Genomic DNA, 21,199 nt, shown 5'->3' with positions numbered 1-21,199 from the left:
GAAGAAGGGCACCTGTATTAAGAAGCCACCTAGGATTCTGCTGCACACAGAAAGATAGCCACCTGAGAAGGAAATCTGATTAACTGAATTTCACAGGACACAAGGAGCTTGGTGGGGCAGCGGGTTACTCATCGAGCTATCAGCCGCCAGGCAGGCAATCCGAAAACACCAATCCCTCTCTGGGAGGAGGAAGAGGCTTTCTGCTCCCATGAAGACAGCCAGCCTCGAACACCCACAGGAGCACTCCTCGCTGCCCGGCCATGAAGGCCTCAGCGAGTCACACTCAACTGAGCAGGGAGGAGGTGGGGGCGCTGAAGGAATTTTAAAGTTTTGAAATTCCAAGCGAATTCTTCTCACACAGTGCTTTCTTCTTTTATTATCTGGGATATAAATGCGGCAAATAATACCTTTGCATCTTTTTTCAACAAAGAACATTTGGTTTGGGGTGGGGGTGGGCTGGGGGTGATGTGGGGTAAGGCAAATACATCACTCATGGGTCTTACACGGGCTTGATTTGACTCCAAATACTTCTGCAACCCTTCCGGACGGCCCACACTTTCATTCACACGCCCCTTAGGTTGGGAATTTAGTAGTCAAACACAGGCATGCTCTCTATATTTGAAAAGCTACTCCTAGTTCATTGTTAAATTACTAAATTTAAAGGACTCTCTTTTTCTCATGCACTGCAGCCAGAAAAAAGGTATGAGCTTTCTGGTGTAGCAAAGTGTACGTCTCTCTAGTATGTTGACCGTCTCCTCAAAAGTTCCACAATACTTCTTATAGCACCTGCTCAAATACACTACTATCTAGTAGATTCAGACTCAAAGAGACCCAGCGTGGGGTTTCCTGAGCTTTGTAAATCTTTCAGAGAACAAACACCCTCAAAGAGACTGGTGAGGTTCAACCACTGGTGCAGAGGTTAGTAGGCCAAGGTCTAACCCACCATATACCCCCAGGGATCCTCTATCATGATATTAATGTATTAATTTGATTAAATTAATAATATTAAAAGTATTGATTAATCAAAAGAGATAATGACAGATAGCTGTTCTTTCAGAAATTCTATAGAGCTTATCAGTTCAAAAGTACAACTTTACTCAAACTAGGTGTTACTTTGGTTATATGATAATTCAATAAGCTTTCCGTTGTCTTTTAGTGTGCAGCTTAAAAATTGTTTAATTTCCAAGATCTTTGTTTAGAATGGGATACATGTGCTTGCTATTTGATTTAAAGTTGCATATCAAGGAAAATAAGGTAAAGAAGGCTAACTATGGTAAGCATAGGTTTCATATTTTAAAATTAAAGTTCTGTCAGATTCTGACATAATTTCTAACTATCACCAAGGATTGAACTGCATTAATATGAAGAGGAGCTTGCAAACTTGGTTTCTTTTAAGCACATTTATTAGTAAGCTATTTGCTGATAGCAAAGAAAAGTAAGGAGAGTGAAGATAATGAATTTTTAGCAAACACAAGACAATGTGCTGATAAATACTTTGCATACCTTAACCTCTTTAAGAAAGATAACATCGATATATTTTGCTTGGTGACAAAGCTCTTCCTCTCACCATAGATTTCCAAATCTATTAACATTTGGCCTGGTCCTGATAATATACTACCTATTAATGCCTGAATATTTAATTTTAAAAAGATAGCAGTGTCTTTTGAAAGGTAGCATTAGAAATAAAATAATAGAAAAAATTTGTGAATTCTTGTTGACCTTATTCTTTTCTCATTAAAATGAGGGCCAAGGGCATTTGCACAGGCTAAAAGCTTCTCTTCTGACATGTCGCTGCTCACCGCTATCAAGTCCACTGCCACTCACAATGACCCTACAGGACAGAGTAGAATTGCCCCCCAGGGTTTCTGAGGCTATAAATGTTCACAAGAGCAGAGAGCCTCATCTTTTTCTGTGGGGCAGCTGTTGAGCCAATGGCATAGCACCATCAGGGATCCATCAGTGCTAGCCTATCTGTTAAACGCTTTCTAGTAGGTTAATGAGCCATACGGAGTGCATTTTAGTTAAGTATTCAGATGGTTAGTCACGGCATGAAAAAAAAGTACATGTAGTAAGTGTTATAAGGCAAATTTAATATCATAAGCATAAACAATAACTAGTGAGATTATAACACAGAACAGCAAGAACAAGAATCAGAACCAGTGGTGCAAACCCATGGTGTATCCTGGACAAAACAATTAGCCTCTCTGGGAATTTCTTTAGATGTAAAACAAAGCAGTTAGAGAAAGATCATGTAGTTTTTTCCTAGCTTTGAATTTCTATGACGCTACAAGCCAGGAAACTTCCCTAGATAAATATTTCCTATGGAGGCAGCTTAGCGAAAAGCTGGGATAGGCTTTGAACCCAGACAAAGCCTACCTAAGTGTGCCGAGCAAGAGATAAAGCTGGAGGCTGTTTCTGCATATTACAACTACCTTCTTCTGGCTGTTGTGGGGATCAGAGATGATGTACAGACGCTCAGAGCCCATACATTGGGCTGCTAACCTCAAGGTCAGCAGTTCAATACCACCAGCTGCTCCTCAGGAGAAAGATGAGACTTTCTACTTTGGTACATAGTTAACCAGTCTCAAAACCCACAGGGGCGATTCTACTCTGTCCTATGGGATCCTACTGGATCTCTATGAGTCATAATGGATTCGATGGTCGTGAGTTTGAATACAGATGCTCAGTCATGACAACAGTGATCCTTGTCATTGTTCTCCATGCCAGCGCACTAGAGCACTTCCTGCGCGCCTCAGCAACACCAGAGCGCTCCTTCCACCAAGACTACAGGGCTGAGGCAAGCCCTGCCCTTCCCCAACTGCAAAGGCAGCTGGTGCGCAAGGCTGAACTCCCTCCATTCCTGAAAATACATGCAAAAGTCGTCTGGTGACCACAGCTATAAGGATAAATACATAGTTCATTCGACTTTTATAACTACTAAATATTCAATACGGTTCACTAACTGGGAAGTCATGTTGTACAACATGGGGATACTGAGTCAGATATAATCATCTATTTTACTTAGAACAAAGGTCAGACTATAATATTCCAACATAACATAAAGTTAATATTTTTTTATTCTGAGATACAATTATATATTTTAAGTATCCAGAAGACTTGATATCACTTTGTGGATGAAGAAACTATAGAAGTCAATTAAGTTGCCCAGCGTGTTTATTATGCTATACTGCTTCCAGCAACAGTACTGCTTTTTAGTTTTAAAATATTTAGGTCTCTTTCACTGATAACTAAAGATGTGAAGAGCAGAACTCCTTTTCAAGCCTTCTAGAGTCTCCTCTATGGTGAGCCCTGCACACCCCTGAGGACCTGAGGACCCCTCCCCCGTGTGCATCAGTACTTGTCCTGCATCAGCTGGGTTATACAACTCCACCAGGCCCTTCCAGGATGCTACCAGGCACACATCACCATACCATCAAGGAGGGGGTAGCCATTGCAGAAATCAGTGACCAAGCAACGAGGGTGCTTTTACTTTCACCAGACTGTCAGGAATGTCTTACCTTAAAAAAGGAACATTCTGCACTCACTCACTGACGCAGTCACTGCTGACGGATAGCAGCGCTACGGGGCAGGGAAGAACTGCCTCTTTAGTTTCCAAAATTGTAGCTCTTGAGGGGAGTGGAAAGTCCCGCCTTTCTCCCGATATTCTACACCTACCCCCAAATTATTTATTATGCAAAATAATTCTGGTGTCCTATACCACACATCCCTAAATTTTTGCTATTAGTTTTCACGTTTATATTTGCATTTCATCAACCAGTCTTCTGGTTTCCCCCAAATTAGCTGCCTGGCTTAGGTAATGTGTGTAGGACCAAACAGGATATGTGACTCATCAAAATATTTGTAGATGGTTTACCTTATATAACGTTTTTGGTCATGTAAGGTTGATGGTGTCTCAAGTAATTTATCCAGAAGTAATTCTCTTAAAGCTTCAATTCGTGTTTCTACTTCGGCATAATCTAGTTTAAAAGGGGAAAAAAATTATACAAGGTTTATAGAATCCGAACCAAAAATCAAATTATGGAACAGTAGTTACCTTAGAAGAGAGCAGGGCTTGACTGAGAAGGGACACCAGAGAACTTTCTGAGGTGATGAAAACACTCTGCAGCTTGCTAGGGTGTGGGTTACACGGGTGTATGCACTTGTCAAAACCCACTGACCTGTGACGTGTAAGGTCTACACTTTTCACTGCATGTAAATTTTACCACAATAAAAAAACAAAATTTAGTTGTCAGACTCCTTATGGATTTCACTTATGGACTTAAAAAAATCTTGTGATATTTTTCCTGGGTGATAGGGGTTTACTCTATATCATTTCAAAATTTCCCCTTTTCTACAACTCTGGCATTAGAAGTAAATTCAAAAGTTGTTTCCTTTTTGTTTTAACCTAAGGTTGGGATTCTTGAACATGTCTTTCTGAAATGGGAAACTTGAAATGTAAATTTCCATCTCTAGAAATATCAGTAATTTATTCTTTCCAGAAAAGGGAAAACAATTTTAAATAGGGTGGTGGATAAACAGTATAAATATGCCGAGGCTTAGCTATCATTGTGGTAGCTCCTTCCCATTACATCTCAGTAGAAAAGTTTTACTTTTTGAGGTAATTGTTTTACACTTTGGAAAAAACACCATATAAACAAAAATTGAAGCACATGCAACATTCTTTGCAAAATAAATTATACATTCTTTCTGGAAGGAGCAAGTAGAAAATTTAGAAGTAATAAATAAGTCTTACATTTCTTGAAAACTTGCACCTCTGTTTTTCCAAAGAGTGACTTGGCCTTTTCATAATCATTAATAACCACATCGTAATCACCCTTTAAAGTAAAGAAACATTTTAGAGATTGTCGAGAAAGCATAATGGCATCAAGACATTGGTTAAGATAACAAATATCTTAACAAATCCTTAAATGTATGAGACATCTACACTGTCGGAACATAAATATGTACTCTACCTTTTGAATATTCCTTTCAATATTCAGAGGAAGGCTGAAAAGAAACTTAAATCGCTGGAGCACAGTGAGCGCATTTCTGGTGGAATCTGCCTTGTCCTTCCGACCTAAGACTTCTTGGAATAACGTGTCTGCAGTATTACTTGCTCCTGTTGTAAAAGGTTAAAAAAAAACAACCCAACTTGGATGAAGGCTGACTTTAATCAGAAAATGTGCAACTAGGCACTGGAAAGAAAAGTGTTGGACTACTGTAGTTTTATGTTAAAACTTAATAGACATTTTTATGCAGAGTATATTGGAGATCTTTTATAGTTTGCTAAAATGCAATTTCCATTTTTGCCTGCTAAGTTTTTTCATATGCTAAGAATGGTATCCAATTAAAAACAACCATATTTACCATGCTCAAATAACTTCTCTAACGTGAACATACATAACATTAGCTACTCTCCTCAATTTTATACCAGCTCTGGCCCCGAGGTCATTTCATTAAACCAGACAACAGCTTAACGCACACACACAACACACTGCACTAATTTATTCCCAGGTTTTCAATATTTTCATATGTGCTTAAGAAAAAGAAAGGGAGAAGAGAAAAAAATGGAAAAATATTTTCCAGAATATTTTTAAGTAAATCCATTTTTAAAATAGACTTTAATATAGCAGGCACAGAAAATTACATAAAGCAATTTAAGATTTATTCAAACATTAAAATGTAAACTTTAAATTGAAGTTAAATTCAAACTTTAACAGACTATCAAATATTTTTAAAACCAGCTCTATTTATAGTTACATATGAAGCAAGCATTTCATACATATTTTAGAGACGTCAAACTATATGAATCAGTATAATGAAAGAACTGCTTTATCTAAAGTAAAATTTACTGTGTACAAAAATAGTTCACATTTTTCTCCTCGTGAATTATTTTTAATTAGTCACAAAAAAAGGGTAGAAAAAGGATAAGCTGTGTTTGGATGTTTGATGGCTGCTTGTAAAAAGTTTCTACATTATCTGGTCTAGTGACTATACTTTAAGCAAAGATGAAAAAATTACGTCGGTCTCACTGGGTGGCTGCATGCCATATTCTCTAGTCAGCACTGTGGGTGGCCTGACCATGTTAAAAGTCGTCTTTGTAAAATAATTGCTTTATCTAAATAATGTTTAAATTCTGCTGAAATTTTAAAGGCTTCATATAAAAACTTTGCTTTGTCAAGATAGCTATTTTTTACCACATTCTATTTAATGAAGAATACTGAATTTCTCGTAAAAGATCAGAAAAAAATCTATTCCTTTCTTGTCATGAGACCACATAATGATAGGTAAATGAATATGTGATATCTGAGTAAGATGAAACTTTTTGTTCAGAGAACATTTTTTAAGTATTTGTTTATTATTTTGAAAGTATAATCTTCATGAATTGAAGCCTCTTATGTGAAGAGATATGTGAAAGGGCTGAAATTTTTAAAAGGTTAAGTGCCTATATGTGGGCTTTCGATGACAAGCATTTTTTCCCCTTTATTTGTACAAGGAAATACTTTTGGGTAAAAAGTATAAGAGTTCAAAACTAGAATTTTATCACTTTTAGTTAATAAAAATAAGTAAACATGTATCTCTTCTAAAAGGCATAAACACAAAAGAAATTTAAGCTACAATTAATAATTAAATAAAAAAATAACATTTTACAAAGAATAATTTATATAGCAAATTATAAAATTATAATGCTAATTTATTTATATGGAGATGTTTGTATTTCCAGATGGAGGATTTTAAATTATGCACACAGAGAAATTATTAAATTGTGATTTTAATTAATTAATAATTTCAACATCCAAATTATTCTGCTGTGAATTTTACTGAATTCATAATAACATGTTGGGAGTTCATAACTCTTTGATAACTGTATGATTACATCCAGTAATAAAATAAATGAGTGCAATGAAACCAAGATTTATGCAGGCAGATAAATCCAGCAGCAGCTCACAAAATGTACTTTAAGTCTGTATTCACTCGGGCTCCGAATGAGGAAAGAAAACGACTAAGCAGGAGCGGTGCGCTCCTCCTTCAGCAAGCACGGGTGTCCTCCCCAGCAGTGCTCGACCGTGTGCCCCCTCCAGCCCGCCTGACTCAAGAGCATGCAGGTCTGTGGTAGCTGGCAGGGATTTGAGAACAGCACAACCACACAATGGATGCATCAGACTACAAGACACGGTAGCCACGACTTCAGCTTTCCAGGTTGCAGAGCAAACTGTGATCTTCCCTTTTACCAGCTTTATGCGAACCAGGACCTGAGTTTTCCCCTTTCATCCTTACCCTGGGCTGATTTCAACACACTCTGCCAGTGAGCACCACAGCTTCACTCACAAACCCAACTGAGAACTACGAGCATTGCTGTGCTCACAGTCTTCCGCTGCCACCGTTGGGCAGAACCCACTGTGGTAGTGACATTTCCCTGCACTGTAAGACGGAAAGAGGAGCACACTCTAAAAGCTAGGAGCACACTCTAAAAGCTAGCAGCACACTCTAAAAACCAGAACTCAGATCTGCCAATTGATCTCATATCCTAACTGTAAAGAGTAGCAAACGGGGAAAAAATATTTTAATTGTGCCAGGAAGTCCTGTTAAGGAAAACCTTCGTTGTGCAATTCTAACAGTGTCTTATCATTTCATGCAAGTTTATTTAAAGTAAACATTATGCTTTCCCTTATTTCCAAGTCAGCTTATTGGTCTAGCTCAGGCATCCTCAAACTATGGCCCGCGGGCCACATGCGGCCCCCTGAGGATGTTTATCCGGCCCACTGGGTGTTTTTGCCCGGTTTGTTTTTTCACTTCAAAATAAGATAGGTGCAGTGTGTATAGGAATTTGTTCATAGTTTTCTTTTAAGCTATAGTCCGGCCCTCCAACGGGTGTGAGGGACAGTGAACTGGCCCCTGTTTAAAAAGTTTGAGGACCCCCTGGTCGGTACTAAACTTGAGACTGTGGGTCACAAGAGTGGTTTTTAATCTGTGCGTTCTGTTTGATGAGCATGGGGGAGGGAAAGAGAACTTGACAGATACACACACAGGCCACATAATACAATTTACCCCAGGTCAGGGCAGTTGAACAGATTATGAAATAAAACAGTAAGGCACCTGGAAAATTAAGGAAACCTTGAAATGTTTACTTAAATGCAGAGCCAAACCAAGAGCACAGAGAGATCTAATAATCTGCTGTGACTGTCTCAGTTCGTCCTAACAGACTAGAAAATGCTCAGACTGCTACCAATAACAAACGTAATGGTATTAGGTTAATAGTTTCATTAGCAGTATTTAATACTTGCTGACAACATCGTTTCGGACTCTGGAATGTGAGAACTGCACATGCAGTCGACAAAATGGGAAATTCTGTGGGAGGAAAGGGACCTGTTGTACTTGTGACTCACACAGGCTCGTGTCCCTTTCCAACTCTGAATCAGGAGTGAGGGAGGGGAGGGTTGGGAGTTTGAAATCAGCACAGGTGGGGGGGGGGCATTTATAGCTCAACAATGCTAAAATTGGCAGGTGCTAAAATTAGGGTGATTTTTTTTATTTTTTGAATGTTGGTTGTTAAATATTTACCAATACATCATTCGCTTATGAAGTCAACTCTTTAAAAAAAAATCTGACTCTAAATTTTTGGTGTTTGAAATCCACATGAAAGGGCTTTCTTCTTTTAACACAGACTAAGATTACGTTATTCATTACTATTCTTTCAACTACCACTTCTATGTTGGTAACTCCCAAACCTATTTCACAAATCACACCTGTTAGCTTAAGACTAATCCTTAAATTTATTTTTAAAGACACATAATAATTAAAGGTAATATGTTGGGCATTTACTCTATACTTGGTTTTAGTCTAAGAGCTTTACATGTATTAATTTCTTTAAAATTATGTCCATTTTAAAGTGGAGGCAACTGCAACAACTTGCCTAGAAAGTGGTGAGAGCTAGAAAGATCGGCAGGATGCTCAGGAATCTCAAACTCCTAATATCATAAATTGAATTAAGTTTTTCCTTCTCTACCTCGTTCTACGAGCCTGCATTTCCTCTTCTGATTGACACTAGTAATCACTGTCTACTATGTTTTTCTTACTTCACACATCAATTCAATGGGCAAGTAGATTCTACCTTCCCTCCTTCCTTAACACCTTTTTGTCGGTCTTTCGCTCTCTTCTCCACCTCTGCTTTGGTTCAAAGGCCTTAACCATTTCTAGCGCCCTTCTATGTGGTCTCCCTTCTTGTTTCCACTCAATCTCCCTTTTAGTCCATGTTCTACACAGCTGGCAAAATGCTCACTGAAATTTTCATCACATCACTCTCATAGTAGAACTTCCATGGCTCACAGTCGGCTTTGGGATAAAGAAAAAAAAAATCAACATTACATAGACGCAAGCTGTGAGCAGCCTCATCTCCCTGGCAGACTCACCAGTCACTTCAGCACTCGGGCAACACTCATTGACAGCTCCTGGAACTCGGCCGGCCTCCTCTCTAACATGGTGACTGGCTGCTCATGTTGCTGGCCTAACCTACAACACACCTGCATCCATTTAGCAAACCCCCTCCCCCGCCCCCAGCTCATTTGGCTATGCCCAGCTGGCTACTCTCTGCTCTCTTATAAGGCTACTGCTACCCTTCCCTGATAGTCTCTCCATTCCACTTGTCAGTGAGGTGCCCATATGCTTGTTTGAGATGCACAGCAAGGTAACCACGAGCAGAGCATCAGCACATCATAATCTAATCACCCGCTTCATGGGCAGTATTTTCCGCTGAACTATAAAGTCTTAGAAGGCACAGAGCCTTTTTGGTTTTATATCGCTGGGATAAAATGAGCATGTGCTCAATAAACGCATTCTTCTGAATCAAATGTCCAGTATTCTTTCTATTTAGGGAGGTGGTGTATTATAGCAAAGGTTGGTCTCACTCCACATGGTAGTGAGGGGTCACAAAAACAGCCATGCAACGTGGGAAATAATCAGCTCCATCATTAATCAATGGAAAGAATTATAATCACTCTGATTTAAAAAAATGAATTAGAAAGAATTGTTGAAAAATTAAAAACTCACTGGGATCATAAATGAATAGAAAAAAATTTTAATAGTGAAATTATTATTTATTTAGTAGTGGTGCCATGTTGGGCTGCTAACTGCAAGATCAGAAGTTTGAAACCTCCAGCCACTCTGTGGAAGAAAGACAAGATTTTCTACTCCTGTAAGGGTTACAGTCTTGGAAACCCAGAGGGCAGGTCGACCTTATCCCATAAGGTCGCCATGGTTCAGAACTGACCGACCTGGTAGCAGTGAATTTGAGTCCTCTTTTCATCTTTTAAAACATGACAAACACTGAAAATTAAGTGTTCTAGTATAATTATTATTAATATTTTTAACGTACCTACAGCATTTGCCTTTTTCTCCATCATGGAGCTTTGGACACATGAGTACACATGGTTTCTATGCCTTGGCAAGTTGTCATACTCCTTCCTGAGCTTGGATCAGCTTCTTGTACTTTGCACTTTCCTTTAACATGAAGTATTTTGCCAGCAATCCTTTCTTCATCCTTTCTTATCACAAGCACTTCCCACCTTTCGGTCACTGAACTCCTCCAGCACAGTGGCACTGTCACTCCCCCATGGTCAGCTATTTCATTTAGAGTCAGTCTGAACTTCACTTACTGTGTTAACAGTTTGGATTTTTTGATGTGTTTGCACTTTTGTAGGACAATTCCCTGTTTCAATTGTCCATTTTGATAAAATGCCATGTGGTTTATCACTGGGAAACAGAGAGATGAATAATGAGGTTTCTCATTATGTCTGTGTGAACTGATAACAAACACCCGGGCCCCGTCGCAGCAGACTTTGAAGGAAGTGGCGGGCTGACGGCTGACCCTGATGCGCATCTGCTATTACATCATGAGCTGTGGACTGAGGAGCCATGTCTGTTCGCTGCACAAATCACGGCTAATATGCTGTGGTAACTGACATTTGAACCCTGCTTTTGGGGGCTGGTGCTACTTAACTGAACTGTGAGTGCAAGCTTCAAGACGACTAGAACCTGGCACAGCAAGGACAGCCTGTGGCTCACAGTCTGCAGCCAGATTTCTCTATAGGAACCCCAGCTCTGCCATTCACTCTTCTGGTGCTTCCGGTTTTTATCAATAAAATGGAGATGATTCCACAACTCTCAGGTGGGTTATTGTAAGGACTAAATTTGTGTAAAATACGTAGAACACGGCCTGAACTGTAGTAAGTACTTGATAAATTTTAGCTTTTGCTACCACAATTATTCCAAAGTATATGAGGTACTTTGAACATGTTGTCAGGAGAGATCAACCCCAGGAATAGGACATCGTGCTTGGTAAAGTGGAGGGGTAGCAAAAGGCAAAAGAGAGCAAGCCACGCAGACTGACATAGTGGCTGCAACAATTGGAACCACCTAGTGGTTCAAGCATATAAACAATTGGGAGGATGGCGCAGGGCTGGGCAGTATTTCTCTCTGTGGTACATGGGGTACATGAGTCAGGACCAATTCAGTGGCACTTAACAACAAGAGCAACCACCATAATTACTACTCTGAGTACTCATACTACCTTGAGTAGACCTGCATATTTTAACATAGTAGCTACGAGTCTCGTGTGGCTATTAAACTTAAAGCTAAATTAAGTACAATAAAAAAATAAGATTCCTTGATAGCACTAGACATATTTTAAATTCTTAACAGCTAGCTACAATCTTATCATTGCTGAAATTCTATTGGCCTGTGCTATTCTATGTTCCTATGAAAGGTAAGATCATAACAAGCTGGATATGAGAATTTGATATAAATAAATTGGCATCATTTCATTACCAGCTTCAAAACAAGAAGGAATGACCACATTCAAAGGGCAATGAGATGCATATGTCACTGAGAACAGAACAGGAATTTCGATGACCGAATTAACAATGCCACCTCTGAATACAATGTTTCTCATCGCCAACACGATCACATTACCCTAGAGAAAGGCATTTTTAAGAAAGGATGCACACCTTAATGGAAGAGAAAAAACCTCTCATTTAAAACCTACAGAAAGGTGCATATAAGTTAGCAGACAATAATAGCAAAGAAAATCGCATAGTAATCCTCTGAGCAACTACATTCATATTCATTTAGTGATTCTCCCCTTTTCAAAAGAAATTGCAGTGAATAGTGTTTTTGTGAAAATGTTTCCTGAATTCAATTTTCTTTTTCTTCTTTCCAAAGCTGATCAGTCGGTAGAAACTCTTGGAGAGTTCAAACCACATCTCTTCCAGCTGCGTGTCCCAGAAGGACTTAGCACACAGCCCTTGTAAACATCAAGTGCGTAATCCCTGCAAAGTCGACCTACATGAGAAACATCTTATCCTCAGGCAGTCAATATCAACCCTGTGTTGATAAAGAATGCTTCTGGGGAAATGAGAAATATTATAATCTATCTTAGGAGACATTTTTAGATGAGAAAGTCCCAAAGGAAAGGCTCATGAAGTGATACACTTTTACAAACTTCTACAGAAAGTTAATATGACACATTTTTTACACAATCCTGGTTATGAAAGAGTATAAGTAAAACGCTTTCCCTTAAATCTTTATACCATGAATCCAGAGCAAATATTTCCTTAAACTGATGCTTAAAAACAAAAGCAATCTTAAGGTACTATTACAGCCCCAACATATGAAGCAGACTTTGTTTCTAAGCCTCCAATGAGTCTCTTTTTAATTTTTTTCCTATTAAACATTCACTTTCAAAGTTCTTTCCCTTCCTGTTCTTCCCTTTTATACCGGCTTGTTCTTAATGAGTCATCTTTTTAAAGTTAGTGAAATAATCCACTTTGCTTGGCTTTTATATGTAGTTTGACGCCTTCTCCAGTGCAAGTAGTGCATACCCTTCTATGATTTTTGAGTTGTCTCACTGTGCTAACATAAAATGGTTTTAATATCCTGCCCTGTCCGGCGTCTCCCTTCACCCACTTTTCTGTTGTCCGTCTCCCAGGGAGGAGGTCACATATAGATCCTTGTTGGGCAGGATATGACAAAATAAACAATTTATAAATTATCAAGGGCTCATGAGGGAGAGGGAGAGGGAGGGGGAAAAAATTAGGACCTGATGCTGGGGGCTTAAGTGGAGAGTAAATGTTTTGAGAATGACGAGGCCAATGAATGTACAAATGTGCTTTACACAATTGATGTGTGTATGGATTGTGATGAGTCGTATGAGCCCCTAATAAAATGACGAAAAAAATTTTTAAATGGTTTTAATAAATATATATTTGGCTTAAATCTAGGAAATTTCAATAAAGTTGGTAACTTAGTTCTCACAGATGAAAATAAGACAAAATCTGAGAGCATAAACAAAAGCAACAACTAATAATGTGTGTGTGTTTGTGTTTCTGTGTGTGTGTGTGTGTGTGTGTAAATTCAGAATGAAATCCAAGTACTCAAATTTGACTGCATAGGAAAGTCTCCACCAGAGGCATGCTTCTTTCCAGGAGATACGTTCTGATTAGGGGTCTGCTTATTTGTGAATAGATATTTTTACAGAGGGCTTAGAAATGTCTGCCTCTGGGACTAAATTAAATTGGAATACTAAACTAACTTGATATCACAGTCCTGCATTCAAAGAATCATTGAACATCTGACGTGAAGTTTCTCAGTTATTCTTGACAGTAAGTCATGGGGAAATTATATGTTACATTTCTATCTAACAACAAGGAGCTCCCAGGGGCATTCTTGCTCCCCCTCGCAAGTTCACTCTAGGTATTAAAGAGAAGTACCTGTAGGCCACTGGTAGTCTCATAAGAACTCATCGTCTGACGAGATTCTTCCAAATGAAAAGGATAAGCAGCTCCTACTTAGGAGGAGGAATGACAGGAAAAGGATAAAAGAGGGGTAAAAGGAACCCTAAAATTTGCATATTATTTTCTCCAGGCTACATAGTTTTGACAAAAGCCTGGAGGATTGGACACACTATAAATAATCAGCTGGCTTAAATCCATGTTGGAAAAAGGGAAGGTGTAAACACACTAATGACATGTAGATACTCGCACAGATAACATATTTGCATTAACATGGGTAGCTGCTTGGGGTGGTCTTTTTCCAGGTTTTGGTCAATGACAATCCTGGCATCTGCTTCCGAGCTTGTCTATCCTCTATGCTATTTATACATGGTCTGTTTTATGGCAGCAAAGTGAACTTCTTAAGAAGTACATTGGTTTCTTTTCAAATTATGATTTCTCATAAATAAAATGCAAACAGAAATAGAACATTCACTTTCAATGCTGTTTTCTCCTTATGTTCATTAAATATTCAGAAATAAATACCAAGGTGCAACTTACCACCTTGTTTTGTGGAATCAGTCCAAACACTGCAGTGAAGCTGCTTTAAAGGCTGTAAGTAGTTTGACAGTCAGGTGAAACTTACTGTTCAGAACATTCTCCAGTTTCTGCGTCATGGACCCTTCCACTTTTTCCGTTCCATCCGCTTCCAGTTTTTGATGGATAGCTAGAAGGAGAAAAAAAATCTTGTTAAAATGTAGGTCATTTTAATGGGTAAGATTTTATGAAAGTGACATTTTTAAACAGCTTTACAAACCATCAGATTATTTTCACTGCTGGAAATGAGCACCACAAACATGCGATACTTTGTTAACTAACCGACAGACATTGGTCTGAGTTGCTCATAGTTTTACGCTATTAAAATAGTTCATAATATACAGATGCAATCATCTGATCTTCGAGGTTAAGTGGTCAAAGCAGTTGAATTAACAGGGAAGGGCAGGAAAAAAAGGGAAGGAAGGAGGCAGGGAGGGACGGAAAAAGAAAATTAAGACTGAAGTCATGCTGGGTCTCATTTGTAAGATCTTTGACATTTGCCCAGAGGGAAAAAATCAGTCTTATTCCTCAGCTTCATCATGTGAAAACCAGAAACACTACTACCCAATATTTACCAACCGCAAAACATTTCATTTTAGCCTTGAGATATAACATGGCTAGTAGAATGAATAAAACATACACTTATAATGTCCTAGACATTTTTAAAACCTTCTATAGGAAGAAGGGGAGAAAAGCAAAGCGTTCTATTCCCATAGTTACAATCTTGCAAACCCACAACAGCGCTTCTACCCAGTCCTGTAGAGTAAGAATTAACTCAACCCCAAGTGAGTGATGGGAAGCATGTATTGGTTGTCTGAAGGTTACCAAGAAGTATCTAATAGCGTCAAATACACATACATCAACTTTGCAAGGATGTACAAAGTACATTGGAGTATTGCTATTATTGACTTACGTCTGTCCGGCTCTGATAAATATTATCAGGGAATTGTTTAACAAATTACATTTTTAAAGTGCTTTATATGCTGAAGAGAGGAGCTGTTAAACAAAGCAAATTAGACTTATTTGGGGAAACAAAGTAAGAAGACATCAAACAAAAGAGTCAAGGAAAATTTCAAATTCAAAATTGCTATGCAAAAAGGTCCAGGCCAGCATTAATTGAGCCATGCCCATCTGTCAAAATAAGTATAGTCTCTAATGGACACTGCTCATCTTGTAAGAAACCAATCATTAATGTATGTTCTAATACTATTTTTCCTTTGCAGATTAAGTGAAATTAAGTAAATTGATCAAGATAACAAAGCCATCCAAAATTCAAACCCAAGCAGTCTGATTCCTGAACGACGACAAAAAGCTTATCCTCAACCACCTCTCCAGCCTGGGTATACAATTTCAACTGTCTGATCCTCTGCATTCATATCATAAAATGAGAACAATAAACTTATTCTGTCCAGCTCCCTTAAAAATAATCGCTACTCAAATTCATAGGATTTTATTCCTTCGCATGACTTGCCCTAGTAGAAACCCAATTATGGGATGCGCAACTCCACAGGCTTTAGCGTTAGTACACTAAAATGAAAACCCCTGTTGTATGCTCATTTGGTGACACAGCAGTTAAGTGCTCAGCTGCTAACCAAATGGTTGGCTGTCAAACACCCCGGCTGCTCTCCAGCAGAGTGCTGAGGCAGTCAGTCCTCATGAGGACTACAGCTTAGGACACTCTGTGGCACTTCTGTTCGGTCTTACAGGGCTGCTATGAGTTGGATCTGACTCTACAGTAATGGATTTGAGAGTACCCTAACATTTTAAGAGAGTCTTCTGCTATAACCCATGACTCATAGCCAATGGATTTGTGATTAAGAAAAAAAAGGAAGAAAGAATACTCTGTCTTAACAACAAACAAACAAACAAACAAAAAAGCATATTTCTTTATCAGAACTATATAATTCAAAGTCACTAAATTAGTCAGAAAATACTGGATCAGATCCATTGCTCTATGAATACATTCTCAATGGATGTAACTTCTATTTCTCTGCTTCAGGTAAGTAGCTTCTAATACTCATCTTGTTCTTGTCTGTCTGTTTTGTTTGTAGGAAAGGGGTAAAGTCGCTTAAAATATGGTTTGGAATCTAAAATAATTGACTGCTATTCTACTGAATAAACACTTACTAAAATGAAGAAGAAGAAATCCATTTTGGAAAAAGCAGCCTCTCTATTTTAATTGTCTATTGATTCAAGATTAGAACATCTGGATTGTATGATAAAGTGACATATAATGTTTCCACAGTTCAAAGTTAAACTTAATTTCAACTTAAGTAGAAAAGAACTTCCTTATCTTTAAGGAAAGGAGACATATTATGTTCAGATATTATACAGCTAACCAAGAAAGAACTACATATTCTTGATAAGCAAATCTGCTTACACTATTTAATGAAATGCTGCAGTGATTTTCTGAAAATCCTGGCTGCAAAAGGGCACTAAGCACACAAGCCACCTTTCCAGAGTGAGTCCTGCTGTGGTTTGTCCACAGCAATAAGGCACTCCAGCTTTAGAGTGACATGAACAGTAGCCTTGCCCAAAATGCTACTTTCTAAGTCAAAATCAACATGAAAGGAAACCAGGCAATCACATTTTCTGATGCTGACAAAACCCATCACTGATTAGCAGGTCAAGATGGGGTGAACTTGGCTCCCCAGCTCAACTTACAGCCCTCTTTTGCTGACAAAGCAACTTCCTGCCAACCATCTCCACCACAGCAGAGCCACTGTCAAACTGTCAGCCAAACATGAGGACGAGAGACACTGGAATCTGATAAAGGCAATCCTATTTTCCAGAAAATTAAACTAAATAACCCAGTGTCTGGTTCACGTGACCTTTTATTTTCTCTGAAAACATTCTTAAACAGTATAATTCAATAAGCAACTTGGTACATGATCATAGGTTTGTTATTGTTTCTGATCTATTAAAAGCTAAGTATGTGAAACAGTTGAATACTATGAATTTGTATCTGAGAACTAAAAAATATGTATAAAGACACAACTCAAAGAAAAATCAGGATTACAACATGATGCACACTTTATCTACTGAGTCCTTAAAATTATCTGAAAACTTGGACACTGAATTAGCAAATTTTACTTTAAAAATCTTAATACATTTCTAGGCATCAGTATATATGCCACTATTCAAAGTGGCATGGTGGAATCAGGTCTACATGGACTCATGCACCAGGCACACATCTATCCACACACTTAAACCACTATCCACACAGAGAACTCAGGGCTTGGCACACTTTCACTTTAAAAGGCCAAAGAGTAACGATTTTCGGCTCTGTGGGCCTCAGTCAGCATTTCTTACATATTCTTCTGTTTTTTTAAAAAACTATCCTTAAAAAGCATAAAATATCATACTTAGTTCCTGGCTCACACAAAGATAAGCTGTGAACTTCCGATGGCTGATCATCTGCTGACCTGTGAAGACTATCATTACTAGTAGAAAACATATCATGTTAGATCCTCTTATCATTTAAATTTTAAAAAGATGCTTTCAACACTTAGTTTCTAGCTCCTATTTTCAGAAACCTTCGTCAGTGACTACATCATCAATTAAATATATTTAAAGTAGTAAAGGAATTAATGATTCTTTTCCTTCTGCGGGTATCTTTTTAAATAATAAAATAATTGCAACTATACATAAAAGATGGATGAGTGGGAAGGATTCCCACTTTAAAACTTGGGTTCCAGATACCCTATAATCCTGGAGCATACAGCAAAGTCGTTTCCATGTGTTGTCAGAACTGCTCCAACTCGAAGCACCCCACCGGACAGAGCAGAAGAGCCCCAGAGAGCTCCCTACCTTAGCATCTCTACAGAAGCAGAGCAGTGAGTCTCTTCTCCCATGGAACGGCTGCTCAGTTGAAATCGCCCTTTGTTTGGCAGCGAAGTGTTTAACCACTGTGCCACCGGGGCGCTTGTTTATGTATCAATAGACATCAACAAAGGATGTGTGGAAACCAACAAAAAATACAGCTCCCACCACCTGGCTTCCTGGCTACATGATGAACATGGAAGGGAAGATGCAGAGTGTAATGAGCAGCAGGCGTTACTTACTCTACTTTGGCCTCTTTACTCTGCCGCTCTGCATTCTAGTAAATCATAAAGAAAATCACACACTTTGGATCGACTGTTGTTCACAAAAGCAGGAAATGGTAAAGTTGCATTTGCCACTACAGAACAAGATAATGACTTTTAGGGTTGAGGTTGGACAATGTAGAGGCTGTCGTTCCCACTCTTATGACAAGAAAAAAACAAAAACAAAGAACCTGAACATACTAAGAATCAACCATTCTTCTTAGACCCATCAGAAAACTGAGGTCACAAGTAAAACTACTATCCCCCAAACAGGAAAGATAATAACATACAGAGAAACACAGTGAATCTTCAGTTGAAGTTCAGACATGATGAATTCCTTGGAGACTGGAAGAAGACTAACAAGAAAAAAATGTAGAGGGGAGTGGCTTGTAGGGGGGCATCAAATTGTGATTTTCACTCTCAGGAACCTCACCATGAGGTTTGCGCGGTGAGAATGGAAGGAAACTGGCATGCTTCCTGCAGCAGAAGGATTAGCAGATCCATTCTGAAGTGTGCCAGCGCACTCCGGTCTCCATAGCAAGGCCTGCCCGCCAAGGAAACCATTTTTGTTTAAATCATTTTATTAGGGGCTCATACAATTCTTATCACAATCCATACATACATCAATTGTGTAAAGCACATGTGTACATTCATTGCCCTCATCACTCTCAAAACATTTCCTCTCCACTTAAGCCCCCAGCATGAGGAAACCATTTTTAACAGAGTCAACCAATATAGGTCCTACCAAAGCCATTACCAACCAGGGGAAAGGGACACATCCAATACTAGTCCTCTCTAGCCTTCCAGGAGATCCGAGAAGGGAAGTAATCAACTCCAGCCTCCTCTTACTCTTCCTGTCTCAACTAAGAGGGTTGGGAAAGCAACTTTCAAAGTAGCACTTGAAAGTGTTAAAAAGCAAAGATGTCAATTTGAAGACTATCAATCCATCTTATTTTTAATCATTTCAGATATACAGGAAAGCTAGACAATGAATAACAAAGACCAAATAAGAATGGACGCCTTTCGATTTTATTGCTGGCAAAAGATACGCAATATACCATAGATTGCCAGGGCAACAAATATGTTTTGGAAGAAGTACAACCAGAAAGCTCCCCAGAAGCAAGGCTGGTGAGACCATCTCCCACATTTTGAACATGTTAACAGGAGGGCTCCACCTCTAGAGAAGGACATCAGGCTTAGTATAAAGTCACCATAGCCCTATATAATGTTTTCAAGCCTTTGTAAATGTTTTCAGGAGCAAACTCCTCTTTCTCCCAATGGAGCAGCCAATGGGTTTAAATGCCAACCTTGTGATTAGTAGTCCAACACTTCTCTGACAGTGCCCCCAGGGCTCCTATCGGATGACTATATGATCTGGCAATGCCCCTCCTGGGTGTGTATCCAAAGGAATTGGAAGCAGAATGCCAACAGGTTCTTGTGTACCAGTTAATTGTAGCACTCTCTATAATAGCCCCAAAGTGAAAACACTCTACTATCTAGTACAAGATAGAAACACACATAATGAAAGATTACTTAGCCACAACAAAAAATGAAGTCGATAGGTACTACAATATGGACAAGCCTTGGAAACATTACGTTGAATGAACTGAGTTAATGGAAAAGGGGTAAATATTATGTGATCCCACTTAGATGAAATAATTTAAAAAGGCAAATGTATAGAGACCATGACCAGTGACTACCAGGGGCAATAGAGAAGGGGAGTAAGTGTTGAGGAGACATCGAGCTGTTGGCTTTGAGGATGATGACAGACTTCAGAAAAAGACAGCAGTGATGATTGTTCTGAATGTATTATCTATGCATGTTGGCACATTGTGGGGAGGTTGTTAAAAACAAGAAGTGTTTCTACTTTAAGATTGTACTTCCTTTTAAATTAAGCCATTCGTGTTTTAGAGAAAGTGTGGTAGAGTTCTAAGTACTTAATTATAGCTATTTTAGCTTTTAAAACTAATTGATTTAACTTTTGTTGGTACATTTTCAGTTTTAGTAGCTAAATAATAATTTAAAGTTATTGCTTAAACATAATTTAAAAGGAGTTAATCAAAATAGATCATGAATATTTCTAAAAATATGCTATTTTAATCCAATTTCTCCTGCATTGATGACAATACAGACACTCGTCATTAACTCCACGTTTGCATGTTTGGGATTAGAGACATGATTGCTAAAAAGGATATAACATCAATAGTCCTTTCAAAACTCAATACACATTTGGTCACATTTATAAACTTAATTACAGGGATATGGTAACAATACATATAAAATAATTTTTCTTTTTTAATTCTAGAATTTTACCCGCAGGGATTTAATTTCGTAACTGCCCTGGAGACTAGGCATCATGGAAAGGCAAAGTAGTCTCCCATTTCACACATGTAAGATGGGTCAACAAAAGTCTCACAGACAAATATCTAAAGTACCAAGCCTTCAAAGGGATTCCAGCCTAGTCTGCAACAAATATTTATGGCACATTTTAGATCTCCACTTATATAAATACAGAACTAATGTCGCACCCTGTAAATACTCGGCAAACACAGTGTCACGTTTCCATTATGGAAGTTCCCAGCAGATGACTCAGGGTATCACCTTACCTGAGAGGGCATCTTGTGCTTCAAAAAAAGTACTAAGGCCTCCTTTCACATACGCCAGACTGCCTTCATTCTTCTTGTTAGCCTGTTTCTTCAAATTGTTCACTGCCGTTTTGAGCTGTTCAAAACTGAAATGAAATAAAGAAACCGA

At 38.6% G+C, this 21,199-nt stretch overlaps 1 protein-coding gene across 1 annotated transcript in view; it reads right to left on the bottom strand.

Annotated features, from left to right (window-relative positions):
* EXOC2 (exocyst complex component 2) overlaps window positions 1–21,199 on the bottom strand; it is a 235,661-nt gene that overhangs the window by 146,629 nt on the left and 67,833 nt on the right. Inside the window, exons 6-10 of the mRNA XM_004712158.2 lie at window positions 21,052–21,176; window positions 14,410–14,490; window positions 4,974–5,119; window positions 4,754–4,835; window positions 3,875–3,977 (exon numbers count right to left, since the gene is read on the bottom strand). Coding sequence (XP_004712215.1) covers window positions 3,875–3,977; window positions 4,754–4,835; window positions 4,974–5,119; window positions 14,410–14,490; window positions 21,052–21,176 — 537 coding nt within the window. The remainder of the gene's footprint in view (window positions 1–3,874; window positions 3,978–4,753; window positions 4,836–4,973; window positions 5,120–14,409; window positions 14,491–21,051; window positions 21,177–21,199) is intronic.

The sequence above is a fragment of the Echinops telfairi genome, unplaced genomic scaffold, assembly GCF_000313985.2.
Source record: "Echinops telfairi isolate 266 unplaced genomic scaffold, ASM31398v2 ScPeMD7_7424;HRSCAF=8462, whole genome shotgun sequence".
NCBI classification, from domain to species: Eukaryota; Metazoa; Chordata; class Mammalia; order Afrosoricida; family Tenrecidae; genus Echinops; species Echinops telfairi.
This window is presented reverse-complemented; position numbering and strand designations above follow the sequence as displayed.